This window comes from Pteropus alecto, unplaced genomic scaffold (genome assembly GCF_000325575.1).
Source record: "Pteropus alecto unplaced genomic scaffold, ASM32557v1 scaffold3, whole genome shotgun sequence".
In the NCBI taxonomy this organism is placed as follows: Eukaryota; Metazoa; Chordata; class Mammalia; order Chiroptera; family Pteropodidae; genus Pteropus; species Pteropus alecto.
The window spans coordinates 14,664,885-14,685,397 of NW_006442484.1; the positions used below are offsets into that span (position 1 = coordinate 14,664,885).

The 20,513-nt window shown below is 37.7% G+C and overlaps 2 protein-coding genes and 1 pseudogene across 2 annotated transcripts in view; all 3 read right to left on the reverse strand.

Moving 5' to 3' along the window:
- LCT (lactase) overlaps nt 1-11,115 on the reverse strand; it is a 41,478-nt gene extending 30,363 nt beyond the window's left edge. The window contains exons 1-3 of the mRNA XM_006921036.2: nt 10,479-11,115; nt 3,091-3,170; nt 496-579 (exon numbers count right to left, since the gene is read on the reverse strand). Coding sequence (XP_006921098.1) covers nt 496-579; nt 3,091-3,170; nt 10,479-11,115 — 801 coding nt within the window. The remainder of the gene's footprint in view (nt 1-495; nt 580-3,090; nt 3,171-10,478) is intronic.
- Nucleotides 11,116-16,700: 5,585 nt separating this feature from the next.
- MCM6 (minichromosome maintenance complex component 6) overlaps nt 16,701-20,513 on the reverse strand; it is a 34,987-nt gene continuing 31,174 nt past the window's right edge. The window contains exon 17 of the mRNA XM_006921037.1: nt 16,701-17,199. Coding sequence (XP_006921099.1) covers nt 17,083-17,199 — 117 coding nt within the window. The 3' untranslated portion in view covers nt 16,701-17,082. The remainder of the gene's footprint in view (nt 17,200-20,513) is intronic.
- On the reverse strand, nt 19,621-19,739 carry LOC112470862 (annotated as a pseudogene).

The window sequence follows — 20,513 nt, forward strand, 5'->3', positions numbered from 1 at the left end:
GAAGAAGGAGCCTGAGGTTACAGGAAGGTCCCACTAGCTGGTTTCTTATTCAGTAGACCTGGGTGTGAAATATCTTTTTAAAAAATTGTGGTAAAATACAGATAACATAAAATTTACCATCTTAACCGTTTTTAAGTATACAGTTCAGTGGCATTAAGTATATTCACACCGTTGTGCGACCGTCCATGAAATGTCCTTTTTAATCTCAGAATGAACACTGGAATTCTGATTCTCAGTAGATTTCTACACAAGAGAAAAGATCCATGCGAATACTGACTTTAACAAGCCAACCCTCATTATCCTCTCCAGGGAAGACTGCCTAACCTCTCGACATTCCCTAGAGATGCTGTCAATGGAAACATCCCCAGATGCAGGTCTTCAGATCTGCTGACTGTTGGTGACAGTCCAGTTTACACGTCAGCCAAACCATTAAGTGTCTAACATGCTCTCAGGAAATTGCCACTCATCATCAATATGGGAAGTGGCTCAACTTACCTGCAATTTACTCAGCTTCTGCAGCAAACTTGCCTCGCTTTGGCATTCATAAGACAAATCAAGAGAGAGGAAATCAACCGCGTCCTAGAAATAAGTAAATAGGGTCACTAAAACATAAGCAATTTCAAGACACTGCTAAGAAGTGTTCTTTTTTGTTTCTCCCCCTATTTCTAAACTGAAGACTCCAAAGTGGGATTTTCCAAGGGAAAAACAGGCAGAAGATAAGCTGGAGATGGACTAAGAATGTGTGTGTGGGGGCCCTGTGTGTTGGGAATGCATCATTTATATACTCAGCAAAGTGCTTGACATACAGTACGTGCTCAATAAATGCATATGAGTAGGTAGATAAATGAGTGAATGAATGACATACTGTATGCCAGATATGGTGGGTTCCCACCAAGCAGGTGAGCACTAAAGAAAGCAGAGGCCAGAGCTGCCCTGGGCAGCAACCTCCTCACAGCCCTCCCACTTGTCCAGGACGGAGGCGGTGAAGCCCTCAGCTACCCACGGGCCCCTCAGTGATCTCTGCAGTCTCTACTGGCATACTGGGTTCTGTTTTCATGGTAGGCTATAGTCACTGGCTATTTTCAGGCTGCAGTTTAAAGTCCACCCCAATTGGCCCTAGCCTGGCACATTCTATTATCCAAGAACACAGCTCTCATGGTCCTGGTCTTTGACATCCCCATCCAAGCTCCGGTTAAGGACATGCCCTTCATACCTCTCTGGCCCGCATATACTCTAAGAACTTGAAATTCAGAGTCTAAACACATAAACATACCTCTGTGATTCCCTCCTTGCCCTTCTCAGCAATCCATTTCTATCTTTGTCCTTGCCTGTCTTCTCCCCATCATAGGTTACCTGTTCCTTCAGGAAGAAGACTGTGGATAATGGCATCTTGTAACAACCATGCTCATGTAGGCCTTGGATAACTGACTCAGCACTGGCTCCCCATGGCTAAGGTATCGTCAATATTTACTAAACAGTCCGCGTGCTCACGCCACTTTGGCGAGTACCACTCAAACTTTCCGCAACCCACCCTCTCAGCACTGCTTTTGTCAATTCCATACAACACATAGTCGTCGAGTTTCTACTCTTGCAAATCCCCGTGGGTAGGGATTCACATTTAAAGCTGAATGAGAAGCTGACAAACTTAATAGAGAGTTGGTGAATGCACCAATTACATGAGAAAAGGTAGAAAGAAGTGCTGTAAGAAAAGTCCACACCAGGGGCCCTCAAACCGCGGTGGGAGTTAGACTTGCCTGGGAACCGAGGAAGCCTATAAAGGTCCAGGACTGTCCTTGCACATTAAACCTTGGCCTCTGAGGGCTTCACTAGCCCTCCAGGTGATTCTGATACACACCATAGCGTGGGAACCGCTGGTCTAAACAAATGGCAAAAGGTTTCAGGTGGGGAGAGAGAGACCACATCAGGTTAAGCAAGGGAGCATTGTTAAGCAAGGTCACCTGATGGAAAGCACATTCGCGTGGATGTTAGAAATGGGTAGAATTTTGCTGGAAGAGATTTTTGAGGAAGCCTAGGGGGATAGGAAGGATATTGAGTAGGGAATGGAAGAGAGCAAGAAGAAAGCATAGCAGATGCGCTGGGAAATCTAAGAGGTGAGGAGGGAGAGCAGAGAGCCCAAGTGAGCAGCCCTCTGGCAGGCTCTGAGGAGTTTGCACCAGTTCAGGGGTGTGTAGATTCCCAGAAGGAGATGGAGTAGACTGTGTTTTTGGAAGATGATTCAGAAGCACTACGTGGCATGGGTTGGGGCCGAGAGGTCAGGTCAAAGGCTATTCCTCGATAAGCACTTTTCTGATCAGCACTTTGGTCTCATTAGTTTATAACCGATAGCAGTTATTGCCCCTTGTAAACTAATTTAGATGGTATTCTGGCCAGACAGTCAGCCATGGAGCAGGTTATTTAAAACCCTATCACCTCTGGATTTTAACTTTCCAAGCTGGAAAATCTGAAGACTGGATGCTGATATATGGTGCCTCCATCACATCATAGATATCACTGTTTGTCATCCGGCAGCGTGGCATCTGTATAGCACCCTATCAATGCCATAGAACTACAGAAATCAGCTGTTTTTATTAATGGTTTTCTATGCTACCCAGCAGCCAATGTTACAAGGGCCAAAGTGGTTTAATCCTCAGGTGTTTTAATTTTTTTTATTTAAAATCATAAAAAGTTATATTTAGAGGAGATAGAAATTGATTGGGTACTCCAGAGAGCACATTATTTAAAAACAAACAAACAACAACAAAAAAAACCTTTACTTTAGTATCTGTTTTTCTGTAGACTGATCGCTCTTCTAATAAGCTATTTTGGACTCTTCAAATAAAAAAATCAGAGCAAGCAGAGGCATTTGACTTCTTTGTGTGGGCAAAAGCTGACACTTGACCAAGCAAGAGCTGGGGCTACAACAAGTGAGATTTTGTTCTAAAGTAATTATGAATCCAGAGAATGTAGGCCACTCAGAAGAGGCATTCTAAAAATGTCAAGTCAACAGACAAAATCTTCTTTTGTTTTTTAAAATTAAAATTGCAACCTTCCTCAGATGCTACAGATGCCATTCCTTTGGGTTGTCCTTACCTTGGCAAGCAAAGATGTGGACGGTTCTAGCAGGAGCTCTGAGATCGCTTCAGCTCGTAGGACCACAGAGAGCTTTCCTCCTAGAATCAATCAGAGGAAGAAGCTGCAGCTGAGAGAGGCAGGGGGCTGTGACGACAGAAACCGCTTGAAGACTTATTTCCTATTGACCTTTCTATTCCATGTTCACTGATTTACAAAAAGAATTTCTGAAGAAATGATTCACATGACTTTACCTTGGCTGAAAGATTTTAGAAGATGAAGTGCCTTAACGAAAAGTCCCTTTAGAGAATGTTTCATATAAATTAGGACTCTGAAATGACTTGTCTTTTAAAAAAATAAAAGTAGTTATCCTGGCCCCCACTTCCACCGCTGCAATGTAAAAGGAGATAAGAAGAGAACTGCTTTCTCGACTTCTTTTAAAGGCAGGGTGCTCTCAGGGAGCTGCTCTTACCCGTCCTGGTTCATTATGCAAGCATTAGTTCAGCCCCTACTGTGCATTGAGAGGAAGACAAGGAAATATAAACATATGCAGCTTATACCCAGTTGCTTTCACATTTGATTGTCTAACTGTGGTGCTCAAATATGTGCGCATCAGAATCAACCGCCTGCTTGTCAGGAGACTGGGGAGGGCCCAGGAACCAGTGCATTTTAACAGGCTCCCCTGGTGCTTCTGAAGCAGTGGCCTTCCACAGTTAGAAACGCTGCTGTGAGCTTGGGATCCCTCAGTTGCTTGTATTGCTGTCTCTTTGATGCGCATAAGTCTTTATCTCTCACTGGATTATAGCTCCTTGAGAAGCAAAACTTGAACATTTCTTTAGTCCCTCCAAACATCAAGCTTAGGATTGGGTACATCGCAGGTGCTCGAACCTGTAATTTGGAACCACTAAACAAAAACTGAGTAGGATGACAGTTTGAGACTTATACTATAAGTCCATATGCCTTGACTTCTTTCTTTCATTCTATACAGGAGAAAGATCTCCCCAGCCAATGAAACCACCACTACCAACCACTACCAACTACGAAGTGCTTATTTTGATAAGCATAATGGAACTTCGAAATCCTCTGAGCAGGAAATATCACTCAGACACATTTAGTCCTCATTCTGATAAGATAACACTACTTTCCAGTTACTTAATGATTGTGCCAACAGATCCACTTCACTTCCACCTACTTCCATGCTTCCGTCTATTGTCACGTCAGCACATAGAACATATATTCTCGGCTTGTGCATAACATTTTAAAACGTACAATTTAGTGTCATATCTAGACCAATAAAATGAAACAAGGGTACAATTAATCCCTAAGCACAGTTAACCCGCAAATCATTTCTATTTGATTTTGCAAGCTGTTTTTAGAATTTAGCGTGAACAAATGTATCCAAAGTTCCAGAAATTCTCATATTATACAAAATAATCAAACTTTCCCAATATGGTTTCCAACCTAGTCCCAGTGTAAGCATAAATTATACTTTTTAAAATAATGTAAAACGCAGATTACTCAAAATTAGATTCTGACTCTAAGCTTGCAGTTCATGTTTTCTATGGGATGGAAAGCGGGCAGATGATTGCTTTGGTTTAGGATAATTGATCTTGTAATTTTTTGCTGGATAAGGTTGAAGATGGATATCCCTGTCTGTAGAACTCAAAATCAGTATTTGTTGTGGCTTGAGAATTGTTTAAAGCCTGTGTTGACAATCATTGCGTAGCACAGTGTAAATTCCTGTCCTTTGGACACTTTACTAGACCTTGCTAAAGGATCAGTTCATTTCTCTTTCCACGACAGAGGGAAGTTGTTTCTCCAGAAACCTTTGTGGTCCTCCACACAAAATAGCCCCTTTCCCTTTTGCCCCAAATGCATCAATATGAGGAATCTAGTCAATAATGAACAGCCAATATCAATGCTTCGAACCATTACTGCCAAGCGTAGGGTGGGGATTGCTAGTGTTATCCTGGATTGTGTCCCAGTGTTGTACAAGTGGAGGATGTTGTGTGCAATTCTCCTCTTCCCTTGAGAGGGATGTTCACCCGCTCCTCGTCCTCCACCTCTGTTCTTTTTGCATCCTCCCCAGTGTCAGCACACCGAACACATCAACTGAGGTTTAGAGTAACACATACAGAAAGATTAGAAAAGAACTTCTAAACATTGCAATAAAATATACGGAACACAAAACTTACCATTAAAAAATTTTAAGTGTAGAGTTCAGTGGCATTAAGTGTATTCGCATTGTGCTGCCGCCATCACCACCATCCATCTCCAAAACTTTCCCATCGTCCCAAACTAAAACTCTGTATCCATTGAACAGTAATTCCCAATTATGCACTCCTCCCAGCTTTTGATAACCACAATTTTACTTTCTCTGTGAATTTTATTATTCTAGGTTCCTTACATAGGTGGACTCATACAATATTTATCCTTTCGTGCCTGGCTCATTTTACTTTTAATGTCTTCAGGGTTCATCTATGTTGTAGCATGTGCCAGAATTTCACTTCTTTTTCAGCTGACTAGTATTCCATTGTTTGTATATTCTACATTTTGTGTATCCATTTATCTATCCATGGGCATTTGGATTATTTCCACCTTTTGGCTATTGTGAATAATGCTGCTATGAATATGGGTGTGTGACTATCTGTTTAAGTTCCTGCTTTCAATTCTTTTGGGTATATACACATAAGTGCTGGGCCATATGGTAATTCTATTTTTAACTTCTTAAGGAACTGCCATACTGTTTTCCATAGTGGCTATACCATTTTACATTTCTGCTAGTAATACTGAATTATAATTTCTCTATATCCTTGCCACTTGTAATTTTTTCTTTAATAGTAGCCATCTACAATGGGTGTGAAATGGTATCTTATTGTGGTTTGGATTTGCATTCCCTAATGATTGTTGATGTAGAGCATCTTTACATGTACTTATTGGCTAATAGAATACTTTCTTTGGAAAAAAAAAAAGGTTAATTAAAATCTTTTGCCCATTTTTTAATAGGGTTGTTTTGTTGTTGCTGAGTTAGGAGGTTTTTCATATATTCTGAATACTAATCTCTTATCAAATATATGATTTGCAAATATTTTCTCCCATTCTGTGGGTTGCTGTTTCCCTGTTGATAGTGCCCTTAAATACAAAAAAAAAAATTAATTTTGATGAAGTCTAATTTATTTTATCTTTTGTTGCCAGTACTTTTAGAATCATAGCTAAAAAGTCATTACCAAACCAATGTCATAAAGTTTTTGTCCCAATGTTTTCTTCTAAGAGTTTTATAGTTTTAGCTCTTATGTTTAGGTTTTTGATCCATTTCGAGTTAATTTTTGTATATGATATAAGGTAAGGATGCAACTTAATTCTTTTGCATATAAATATTCAGTTTTCCCAACACCATTTCTTGAAAAGACTGTCTTTTCCCCTATTGAATGACCTTGCCACTCTTGTCAAAAGCATTTGACCAGATAGGTGAGGATTTATTTCTGGGCTCTCTATTCTATTTCTTTTGTCTACATGTCCATCCTTATCTCAGTAACACACTATTTTGATTACTGTAGCTTTGTAGCAAGTTGTGGAATCAGGAGATGTGAGTCTTCCAACTCTGTTCTTTTTCAAGATCATTTTGACTATTTGGGGTCTCTTGAGATTCCATGTGTATTTAAAAATGGATTTTTCTATTTTTGCAAAAAATATCATTGGAGTTTTGATAGGAATTTTATTGCATCTGTAGATCTTTTTGGGTAATATCGACATTTTAACAATATTACGTCTTCCATTCCATGAACAAGGAATGTGTTTCCATTTATTTTTGTTTTCTTTCATTTCTTTAAGCAATTTTTAAAAATAGCTTCCAGTATACAAGTCTTTTGCCTTCTTGGTTAAATTTAGAAAAGAACTTTAAAAAAATATAAAAAGGAGCATAACTCCCCGTTCCTTAAGTGTGGACTGTGTATAGTGACTTCCTTCCAAAGAGTACAGTATGGAATGGAGGAAAAAGGAGACTTTACAGTAGAGATACCTGACAAACACTACTTCAGTCATAAATCATGTTGATATTATGTACCTTGATATGATATAATGAAAACGACACTTTATTCTGTGATCTGCTTCCCCCAAACCTGTAATCCCAGTCTATCTGGGAGAAAAACATCAGACAAATCTCAATAGATGTAGTCACAAAAGACCACATATTATATCATTTCGTTCATGTGGAATGTCCAGAACAGGGAAACCTATAGACACAGTCAACTAGTGGTTGCTTAGGGCTGGAATGAGGGAGGGAAATGTGGGGTTGGGAGGGTGATAGCTAAAAGTTACAAAATTTCTTTTTGAAGTGATAAAAATAAAAAGTTCTAAAATTGACCATGGTGATGGTTGCACGTATCTGTAAATATACTTACAACCATGCTAAAATGTACTAAAAACTTTAATGGGTAGATTGCATGGTATATGAATTATATCTCAAGAAGAGATATAAAAAGAGGCATCCTACAAAATACCTAGCCAGGACTCCTCAAAACTGTCGATTAGATTATCAAAAACAAGAAAAGTCTGAGAAATTGTCACAGCCCAGAGAAGCCTAAAGCAACATTACAACTAAATGTAGTAATGTAATGAGATCCTGGAATAGAAAAAAGACATTAAGTAAAAACTAAGAAAATCTGAATAAAGTATGTATCAATATTGCTCCATTAATTATAACAAATATACTATACTAAGATGCTAATATTAGGGAAAACTGGGTTCAGGGAGGGGAGGATATATGGGAACTCTGTACTATCTGCTCAGTTTTTCTGTAAATCTGAAAGTGTTCTAAAAGAATAAACTCTATTAATTTTTTAAAGTGTTGATTAAAAAGGAAAAAACTCTTACAAACTAAGAATGGCTTTCACTTTTGCAGATTATCCTTGACTTTTTAATGATTGACAGAAAATGACTCCTCAAAGAATGAATGTGGAAAAGATGCATAATTACCTAAGAACTTTGAGATTCACCAGGGATAAAAACATTTGGAAACTAGAAATTCTAAAGAAAGAAGAAATGAATTTAAGTAATTGTAAAAAGTACCATTAAAAATATATCAAAAAAATCACCTGAAAAAAAGATTGATAAGTTTGTATAAAAGTAAGAACTTCTGTTCATCAAAGACTCCATTAAAAAGAGTGAAAAGACATGAACCAGAAAAATACTGTGGTTACATGTAACCCATACAGATTAAAAAATACATAAAGAATTCCAACAAGTCAATAAGAAAAAGACAACTCAATACCTAAATGAATAAGATATATAACAGGAATTTTACAGAAAAGGAAACAAATATGGCTAATAGACACATGAAAGCATGCTCAACCTGAATAGTAATCAGGTAAATAAGATCATAAAGAAATACTTTTAAATACATTAGATTGGCAAAAATTTATTATTCTGGCAATTACAAGTGTTGAAGGAGTCAACAAAAATTCTTATACATTGCTAATGAAAATGTAAAGTGGTACAACCACAGTGAAAAAAATTTACATTCTCCCTCAAAGCTGAACATTCGTAACCTCCACAATTAGCAATCCCCTGTGTATATATACAAAAGAAATTCTTGCACATGTAGAGAAAAACATGTACAAAAGAATTTTCATAGCAGCTATGTTCATAATAGCAAAACCTGATAACAATTTGAATGTCCATAAGCAGGAAAATAATAAAATGTGGCTTAGCCACACATGGAATGTTATATAGTAGTGAGAAAGAATACAGTATAGCTATATTCAACAACATGGATAAGCCTTGGAAATATGATTTTGTTTGGAAAAAAAGGAAGTCCTAGAGGACTACAAAAAGTATAATATTCTTTTATGCTGCTCAAAACCAAACCAAGCAAAATTAAACACTATATTGTTTAAGCATATATGCACTTGGGATAGAAATTATATTTTAAAAAGGTAATGGAATTATGGTGAGATACCATCAGAATGGTTAAAATAGAAAAGATGAGAATGCCAAATGTTGGTGAGGATATGGGGCCATTGAAACTCTCACGTACTGCAAGTGAAAATATAAAATGGAACAACTGTTTTTGGAAAACTAGCAGTTTCTTAAAAAGTCAAATATATCTCTATTTCATGACAGCAATTTCACTCCTAGGTATTTATCTAAGAAAAATGAAAATATAAGTTCATACAAAAACTTGTACAAGAATGAATGTTCATAGCGGCTCTATTCATAATAAATAAAAACTGAAAATAGCCCAAATGCTCTTCAACTGATACATCCATAGTAGAATAATATTTAGAAGAAAAAAGGAGCAAATTACTAGTGGAGGAACAAAATGAATAAATCTCACTAACATTATGATGAATGTTATAAGACAGACACAAAAGTATATGCAACTGTATGGTTCTATTCACATCTATGCTGATAGAAATCAGATCAGTGGTTGCTCCTGGGGATAGGGATTGATCAGGAAGGGAGTTTTCTGAGGTGTTGGCTAACGTCTTATATCTTGATAAGGGTATAGGTTACGTGGATGTATGTGTTTGTCAAAATTAATCAAACTGTAAAATTAAGATCTATGCATTTCATTATATGTGACTCATACCCCGATAAAAAATTCTTAGGAATATAACAGAATTGCATTTCATATTGTATTTTCTAATCAGCAGTAAATGGAAATTTACTTATTAACATCTTTTTAAAAAAAAAAATGGCGAATGTGCTTTATTTGTTAAAATGCCACCTTTTCTGTAATTAATTTTTTTTTAATTTAAAATGTTTGGCCTTGTACATTTAAGTTATTGTGGACACCGAACAGCGGGGGCAGGGGAGCCAAAATTGGTTCTCAAAATTGGCGTACCTCGAATTCACCTAGGGAACTTATTAAAATCGCAAACGTCCTGGTCCCGACCAGACCATTGAATCAGAACCTCAAATGAGCTATGAAGCATGAATATGGACAATTACAATTACGCTCTTCTCACTACCTATTAGTATATCATTATTTTATCGATGTATTTATTGTCTGTCTTCTCTGCTGGAATGTAAGCTCCAGCTAGAATGTGGAAGTTGCTTTGCATAAGAAAAAGGAAAGGCTGAGGTAGGACAGGCAATCTTGAAACCTTGAAAGAGTCAAGGAGGGAGAACTGGAGAAGGAAGACAGAAAGTTAATCTGTGGCAGCACAGACTCAAGACTGGGCAAGGGGTGCTTAAAAGATATCTTTCAAAGGGAATGCTGGATACTACACAATATAAGCCATCCCTACCTATCTCCTTTGAGAAATCTTCAATACGATATTAATTTCTCAATAATGAAGAGATATGATGGGACTATTGAGGGTGAGTGGGAAGAAACGTTGTGTCTTGCTTTAAGGAGGGTGATAAAGGCTGCTGGTGGGTCAGTCATCAGGGTCATGTGTACTCACCTTGAGAAGCATATTTTTCGTGGTAAATCTCATAGGCTTTTCTGTGGGCATCCGTGAGGGTCTGGAGATGTACAGATCTTGACTCCTGGTGGGGAAGTTCCATTATCACCTCCTCCAAGTCACTAAAAGTGAACCAGACCTCAACTAGGTCCCCAAAAGACTGGAAGGCGAATGTGGCATAGTCAGCAAAGAGATCAGCAAAGACTTCGCTTCTCTGGATGATGCCGGTGGGGAGGGCCTGGTCCTGCAAGATGACCAGGGGCTGAAGCTGTGCAGCCCTGATGGCCTCAAGGAGTCGCCGGTAGCACTGCACGACTTTCGTATCTGGGTTCTCGGAGCTTCCTGCTGGAAGAAGTTGTGCCCAGGGCAGAAATACTTTATAATGGGTGATCTTACTGCCATGAATACTACTAAGGTACTCTGGCAGGGGGGCAGGCAGTGGCTGACGACAAACATAAATGTCTTTGCTCCCCGCTGCAAAGTTAGAACTCTGGTTTCCCAGGTTGCTCGGGTTGTGTAGCAAGTCATCGGTTAAAGGACCAGCAGCTGAAATGAAATTTCTATCAGATTCCCAGTCTAGTGCCCAGCACGAAAAACTTAGGAGGACAATAAAGACTAAGTTCCACATCAGCCTCATTTTCAAGGAACTGTTAGGAGAACTGTGGGATCCTTATTTTATAACTATAGCTGAAACTAAAATACTAAGTGATTATTAACACTTCATATTGAACTGGGTTATCTATGGTAATAAAATCAGTACATGGTTCACCAGTGTAACATAAAACAATTTAAAGACTACAAGAGATAACAAAACCTCAAACGTCTTGAACGATTTAAGCAGAGGAACCTAGAAAGTGTCTGAAAAAAAGAATAGTTCTCTACATTTTTGTCTTACAAATTATTTTCAAATTTGTTTATGTAACAAAAGTGAGTCCCTCACCAAACGTTTTGTCCCCTTTAAAAATATGTAAGTAAATGATGAACACATTTTGTAAGATTCAAACAGTATAGAAATATATATGAAAAATTTATAAATTCCCTTTCCTTCACTCCCTTCCTCTTTCTAGTGGAAGCATTTTCAACATTGCGTCCTTTGTTTTCTTTCTTTGTGTAGCTTAATGGTTGGTTATTCAAGAGTTGGAAAGCCTGGCTTTAAATCTCATTTGGAGATTTAAAGTTATTTAATTTCTCTGTGCCTGCTTTTTCATCTGTAGAATGGAAATGGGTTGTAAGAATTAAATGAGGTCATTCTTTAGCATGTTTAGAATGATGCAACTCAATGATAGCTATTATTATACATATACAATGCAAAACATATGTAACTGTATAATGTTTTAAATATATAAGATAATTCAACATATATGGGATTATGGTTTATGTATTGTTCCTCAGCTTTTTTTTTTTCACATAATAGTTCTTGGATCTCTGTCTATATCAGAATATATAGATCCACCTTTTTTTGACAGTAAGGAGTTACCATAATTTAACCTCTCGCATATTGAACACTGGTTAGATATTAATTGTAATTGGTTGCAAATGAATATCTATACATTACACATATTTGTCTACACATTACACATACATTACATTTCTTTAGTATAAATTCTTAGAAATTAAGTTGCTGACTCAATGGCATACCCACTTAGAATTCTGATTGAAATCCAAATAGTCTTCCAAAACAGGCTTCTTCAAATTCAGATCCTTAGTTGGATATGTACTTGAATCTCTAACACCTCTTATAAACCTTCACATTTTTGACACTTTGAAGAATGAAAATATTAAAACCTTCACATTTTTGACACTTTGAAGAATGAAAATATTATCTTATTGACCTCATTTCTCTGTTAATTGGCTGCTTGTTTTTCTTCTGGAATTTATATTCATAGCCCCTGTAAATTTCTATTATTTTAACTTATCACTGATATAAAAACTCTTAATAGAGTTTGGATATCATGTATTAAACCATGATAGAAAAAAATTTCCTGTCTTTTAAATTGGTTTTTGCCAGTATACTACAGGAGCAATAAGTCATCAGTGACCCAACTCCTCTTCCAAGATGCCCTCCTGAATTGCTACACCAGAAAAATGGAGGACTGTTTGGAGAACAATATATCTTTCAAGATTTTGCTTATTGTTGATAATGCTCCTAGACATCCTCATTTTATTGGTGATTTACATTCCAATATCACAGTGGTGTTTCTCCCTCCAAACACCACATCTTTGATCCAATCAATGAACCAAGGAGCTATAGCAGCTTTTAAGGCTTACTGCCTGAGGCTACCTTTGCCCAGGCTATTGCTGCAACTGAGGAAGACACTGAAAGGACACTAATGCAATTCTGGAAGGATTATATTTATGACTCCATCAAAAACCTTGCTTGAGCTTGGGATGAGATCCAGATCACCAAGAAGTATATGAATGGCATCTCGAAGAAGATACTCAAGAGATTTGTCACGACTTCAAAGGATTTGCCAAGAAGAGGTTGTAAAAATCAAGGCTGCAATTGAGATGGCAAAGGACTTTAACTTGCATGTGAATGAGGATGACACTGGGGAGCTCCTAGAGGTGATTCCTGAGAAACTGACAAAAGAGGAGCTGCTGGAATTGGAACAGGAAAGCATAGCTGAAGAAGAGGCAAGAAAAAAGGAAACTTTAGAAGAACCTCAAGAAAATTCAGTGAAGAGCTTAGCAGCTTTTCCAGACCTCAACAACCTCATTAACAAGTTTGAAAACGTGTACCCCATTAATAGAGAGGAATGTTCATGGTGCATTATCTTCTCGCAACCAAATCTATGAAAAAAGAAACCAAGCAAACCACAGTGGACATACTGCTGGAAAGAACGATACCTTACCAAGAGCCTTAGGTCCTTCAGAAGGTATTCAAAAAGGCATTATCATAGATGACAGTTCCATGCGTTTTTGCCTATGAAGATCTTCTAGCAGGACAAGATGTGAAGGTGGAAGACAGTGATATTGATAATTCTAACCCTGTGTAGGCCTAGGCCAGCAGTCCCCAACATTTTTGACATCAGGGACTAGTGTTCCTATGAGAATCTAATGCCTGATGATGAGGTGGAGCTGAAGCGGTGATGCTAGTGCTAGGGAGCGGCTGCAAATACAGATAAAGCTTTGCTCACTTGCCCACTGCTCACCTCCTGCTGTGCACGCACGTGCATGTGTGTATGTGTGTGACCCCTGCTTTAAAGCTTTGTAGCTTAGGGGCAATATGTTGGCTATACCATATAGCCTAAGTGTGGAGTAGGCTATACCATCTAGGTTTGTGTGTCACTGTTTGCACAACAAAATGGTCTAATGATACATTTCTCAGAACATATCCCCATCAATAAGCAACATATGACTGTATGGCTTTTATTATGTTGAGGTACTTTCTCTCTTCTCACTTTGTTGAGTTTTTATCATAAATGGATAAATTGAATTGTCAAATGCTTTTTTCTCTATCTGTTGAGATGACTGTATTTTATCCTTCATTTTGTTAACGTAGAGTACCACATTGGTTGATTTGTGAATGTTGAACCATCCTTGTATCCCTGGGTTAAATCTCATTCAACCATGGTGTATGGCCCTTTTAACGTATTGTTGAATCGTTTGCTAATATTTTGTTGAGGATTTTTGCATCTATGTTTACTAGAGATATTGGCCTATAATATTCTTTTCTCATGGTGACCTTTTCTAATTTTGGTATTAGGATAATGCTGGCCTTGTAAAATGAGTTTGGAAATGTTCCCTCCCCTTCTATTTTTTGGAAGAGTTTGAGAAAGATTGGTATCAATTCTTTAAATATTTGGTAGAATGCATCATTTAAGCCATCTGGTCCTGGACTTTAGTGTGTTAGGGGGTTTTTGATTATTGATTCAATTTCCTTACTAGTGATTGTTCTGCTCAGATTTTTTATTTCTTTATGATTAAGCCTTGGTAGGTTGTATGTTTCTAAAAATTTATCCATTTCTTTTAGGTTTTTGAATTTGTTGTATATAATTGTTCATAGTAGTCTCTTAATATCTTTTGTATTTCTGTAGTATTAGTTGTAATATCTCCTATTTCCTTTGATTTTGAGTCCTTTTTTTCTAGTAAATCTAAAGGTTTGTCAAATTTATCTTAAAAAAAAAGAAAAAAACCAACAGCTTAGCTTCATTGACTTTTTCTATTGTCTTTCAAGACTATCATATTTATTTCCACTCTGATCTTTGTTATTTCCTTTCTTCTATTAGCTTTGGGCTTCGTTTGCTTTTCGTTCCTTGTGATGTAAAGTTAGGTTTGAGATCTATGTTTCTTGATATAGGAACCTATAAACTCCCTTCTTATAACTACTTTTACTGCAACCCCTAAGTTTTGGTATATTTTATTTCCATTTTCATTTGTCTCAAGGTGTTTTAAAATCTTTTAATTTCTTTCTTGACCCATTTAGTAGCATGTTTAGTCTCCACATATCTGTAAATTTTCAAGTTTTCTTATAATTGATTTCTAATTTCACATAGTCAGAAAAGATGCTTGATAGGATTTCAATCTTCTCAAAGTAAGGCTTGTTTTGTGGCCTAGCATATGGCCTATTTTGGATAATGTTCCATGTGTACGTGAAAATGTCTACTCTGTTGCTTTTAAATGCAATGTTCTGTATGTCTGATAAGTCCGTCTGGTCTAACGTGTCATTTAAGGTCAATGTTCCCTTAATGATATTCCATCTGGATGATCTATCCATTGATGAGAGTCCCCTACTGTTATTGTATTGCCATCTCTCTCTCTCCTTTTAGGTCTGTTAATATTTGCTTTATATTTAGGTGACCCTATGGCTATATTTGCATTTTCTTTTTGATGTGTCCTGGAGATTTTTCCATTTCAAACATATAGTTTTACCCCATTTTTATTTGTATATCCCACAGAATAGCTATATATCACAACTTATGTAGTTATTTCCATATTGACAGATAGCTGTTGGGATTTGGTTAAAAATATATTTATAGATTAGTTGACAACTTCAATATTCAAGTAGTCCCATTTAGAAACATGTTACATCTACCCATTTACTAAACATTTGTCTAATTTTCTTCAAAAGGATCTTGTACATGTTCCATCACCCATTAGCTACAATACCTTCCTGACAACATGGAGAAGCGGGTAGGTGGAAATGTAAGCAAAAATTTACATATGATGTGCAAAAACTGACTTTATTTGTAGTAATGACCACACCTTGCTCTGGAGACCCACTCTAATAGCAGAATTGAGAAGGGGAAGACAGATTCACCAAAAAAGAAATCATATTTTCTGAGCTTCAAATTTTCCTTTGTGTAAATATTTGATTATATTAAAGTTCAAATTCCTGTCAGGCTGTTACTGTCCTTTCAGGACCTCTCAATTGCCTTCTTTATCAAGTTGGGAGTCAGTACAGGGAGGGGCTCTATTTTGCTGTCTCTTGGGTTTTCACTAGAATGTTTTTTCTGTCACCTGCTATTGAATGTCCATTATTTATACAGTTATCTCCTAACTGCCTCAATAGAAAGTCTGAGATCCTGCACCCCAAGGACTCCTTATCCACAGCCTTACATCCTCATTAATTAGTAACGTACTTTTGAAGAAGCTTATAACCCTGCATCTGCTAACTATGCAACTTCTCTATCCATTTCCAGTGCCCCTCATCCTATCATTTTCAAGCTAGTCAGAGTAAAGTTACTACTAGTGAACTCACATAACACATATAAACATTCCCAAATTGGCCCTTCGGGCCCCAGAATGCCATCTGTTGTTAAAAGCTGCAACAATAGGAAATGCTACATCAACATACTGACCATAACTAAGTCTCAGGAAGTTAGTATCATAAAGAGTGATAACATTTACCTGGAAGCCTTAAAACTTAGGGGATGGTTTGTAATATAGAAAATGGCACATTTCCTTTTTAAAAAGCAGTTAGAAAATAACACTTAAGACAGAGAAGTTAAAAGAACTAGTAAAGAGTAATGAAAAAGGTATAATAAACTCAAAAACAATAAACGATTAAAAAAAGAACGGGAATTAACCACAGAGAGTCATCTTCAAGGCCACCTTGGCCTTCATACTAATTCCAAGGACTCCTCACAGGAACCTAATCCTGAAGGTTTACCATAATGCCAAACTTCCAACCCCTTGCCCTAGATTAAGCAAAAAGGGAAAAAGACTCATATTCACGAGTAGATGGAATAATATAAAGTAGAAATAAATCCAATAGACAACTTCAGAACAAGTTATTTTATTTTGATTATAAAAAAAGCCATAGTTAGCAATTGTAAAGTCATTTCCCCAATAAGATAACCACATATATAGTTTTTTTCCTACACATGAAAACAAAGGTCTTAGTTACAGAAACTACAAATTACTAGGTTCTGACTTCATTTACATAAGAAGCACACTAAACAAAGTGTTAAAGCCCACACTGGCACTAAAGCATATGACAGGAATGTGACACACAGGACCATCAACTTGGTTGTTTCTCAAAAATAAACCTTTCTGAAGCACTGCTCCCAGAAATGCTTCTCTTGCTAGTAGAGCTTCATTCAGATTCCAGGTCAGAAGGAAGGAGGCAGAACAGTTTCTCTGGTTAGTTACTTTCAATATTTCAATCTTCAAGCAAGTAATTAGGGTTAACTACCAAGTAGGGATCTTCTTCATAGCTCTCACTTCCTTCTGTGGAGCCTTTCAGTCCAGCTTGGGTGAGCTCAATTAAAACATGATCCTGTGAAATACAATGTTTATTGGTCCTCAGGTGTCCAGAAGTATTACAAAAATGCCCATATACCGAGAACTTGACCCTTCTTCTGGGTGCTTGCTATTATTAGCATTTTCTTTCACTTCCTCTCCAGAAACTCCCAGAAAAAGGACTATACCTTAAAATCGTTATCAAGTTCTGCTAAACTCCCTTTCCATTAGGTGGTAGATCTTTCATACCATAAACCTTTGAAAATTAAGAAATATATAAGCAAGCTCAACAAACATTGTGATTTTAAGCCTTTCTGGGATATTACATCAAGTACATGTAAATATAATTTCAAAAAAGATAGGATGTGAGGAGGGGATAAAATGGCATAGATGGTGACCAAATCAAAGTTGTGATGGAAACAAGGAACAGCAGCAAGGAAAAATTGCCTGGCATCTCGATGAACAAGCCATACAACTAGGGAGAAATCCAAGAAATCACCCTGCAACAGTAGAAGGTAGGAAGGCGAGAAGATGCGGGGCTGCCCGGTCTCAAGCGGTTGAGTGAGATGGAGGCTGCGGCAGTGGCAGATGCTTCTTAAAGGAGACACATCCAAAAGCAGATTTTTGCGGTGACGGACCTGCTCGCTCTGAGCATCAGTGCCAATTTGGCTGCGCAGGGACTTACAGGGCGACACTGAGTTGTCGGAATGAGGGCACTGCAAGGCTCTCTCCCAGGTAGGAGTGCCAGCGGTATCCACTGTTCCTCTGTTGAGCCCTCCCCACTACCAGTGCGCAGACACAGCGCCGCCACAGCAGAGACCTCATCAAACTGGATAACAGAGGTCACTCCACCCAGAGGATTCATTGAAACTCCAAGACACATCATAATTAAAATGCCAAAGGTTAAATACAAAGAGAGAATCTTAAAAGCTGCAAGAGATAAGCAGCTAGTTACCTACAAGGGAGCACCCATAAGACTGGCAGCTGATTTCTCAAAAAGAACTATGCAGGACAGAAGGGCCTGGCACAAAATATTCAACATGATGAAAACCCAGGATCTACAACCAAGGATACTTTATCCAGCAAAGCTATCATTTAGAGTTGAAGGACAGGTAAAGAGCTTCTCAGACAAAAGTAAGCTAAAGGAATTTTTCGACACCAAGCCAGTATTACAGGAAATGTTGGAGGGACTTAAGAAGAAAAAACAGGTATCAAAAACAGGAATAAAGAATGGTAACAACTACATTCCTATCCGCAAGTACCTCAAATAGAAAAGAATTAAGAGTGGCTTGAATGGATAAGAAAACAAGATCCCTACATATGCTGCCTACAAAACACTTGCTTCAGATTAAAACACACACACAGACTGAAAGGGGATGGAAAAAGATATTGCCTTGATGGACCTAAGGGGTATTGTGTTGAATGAAATAGAGAAAGACAAATATTGCATGATTTCATGTACATGTGGAATCTAAGGAACAAAATCAACAACAAAAGCAGAAATAAACTCAGAGATACAGAGAATATTTTGAGAGATAGGAGATGGGAAGCAGGTTGGTGGGGGGAAAGAGGGCAAAGGGATTGAGAGGTGCAGGTAGATGGCTGCAGAATAGACATGGGGATTGCATGGGAAAGATGGTTAGTAACGTTGGAATGAATATGTGGGAGGGAAGGGGTGCTAGATTTGGTAGGGTGAGTGCTTTGTGAGTGTGTGGATCTCTGATCAATATGCTGTACAGCTGAGGCTGGTGTGTTGCATACCAACTATAATCGAAAAAAAAAGAAAACCTCACTGAACAGTGTAAATGTAGGCAAGTAGCTGCCTATTATATTTCAATAAAGATAAAAAAAAAGATAGGATGTAATGCATAAATTTTAAGATTATGTAATTGTATAAAATCCTCTGGTAAATATGTTCATCATTCTGTTTATCACTAATAAGCATTTAGTTTCACTTAGTATTATGCTAATTTTAATGACTAGCCACTAAACTCATATACCATCCATTCATAATTCATAAAAGTAGAATCTAAAGGTAATTACCATGAAAAAAATTTCAGGTTTATGAGCTAATAAATAAAAGAACATGCCATGTAGCTTAAAAATCTTGTTAGATTTCAAGCTTATGATGTATTTAAGTCAGCCTAAAATGTCCACAACGAGAAGGACTCTTAGCCAAGTCCATATAAGGGAATTCAGAAAATAGTGATGTGATCCTAAGAAGGTGGCAAAGTCCCACAGAATGGGCACTAATGCCACTAAGGGACTGGACACTTTCAAGCACTCTATGTACTGACATACTCTCAAAGGAAGAACATTTGATCAGCACAATACAAGTTCTCTAGTCTTTTGCAGCAAGTTAGCTCTGGCAGTGAGTCAAACTTAAAAAGGTAATACCAATTTAGATTAGCTCATTTCATAATGTGTCCCAATATGGATTTCTTTTCTTTTCTTTTAACGCCTACAGCACCTGGTCTTCCTAGGTGGTCTCCCATCTAAGTACTAACCAGGCCCAACCTTGCTTAGCTTCCAAGATCAGACGAGATCAGGAGTGTTCAGGGTGGCATGGCCGTAGAGCCAATATGGATTTCTTGCATGGGTCATTTTATCTTATATTGATCCATGGAGGCACTAGGAAAGGAAGGTTTGGTCTGGTGCAAACGCAATGCCTTCAACCAGAAAGATAATTCTGAGCACTCACTACCCCGGTTGTTTTATTTCCATATAAATTATTTATTAAATTTGGGTCTGAGTAGCTATTTTCACAGCCCCCACACACACCTGTAATTATACACTTATTTGCATTTGCTCTCACAGGTAAGTGGTTTTTCAAATGACACAACTCTGACATGTGACACGTATAATATTTATACAGTGAGCTCTGTAAAGTGCAGGACAGTTAAATCTCTGCCATTTGAACAGAAAAATTCAATCATTCAACAAATATTTGACCTCTCTGTGCTAAGCAAAACTGTAGAATGTGGGGATACAGTAGTTAACAAAAGATAAAGTCCCTGCCCTCATGGTGCTTCCATTTTAATGAGAGACAAACTAAACACCTCAATATAGAATATACTGCCAGAATAAGCACTATGAAGAAATGCAAAGCAGGGTAAGAGGGTGACAGCAAGAAGGAGGCTGCTATCTCAAGAGACTAGGCAATAAAAATGTTTGAATAGGTAACATTTAGCAGACACCAGAATGGAGGAGAGGACCTGGGAAAAGAGACAAAGGGCAAGTGCATAGACCTTCATGTCTGGTGTGTTTCAAGAACAGCAGCAAGGGCAGTGTCAATGAGTAGAATGGGCAAAGGAAAGGGTGCAATGAAACGAGGTGAGTGAGACAGACAGA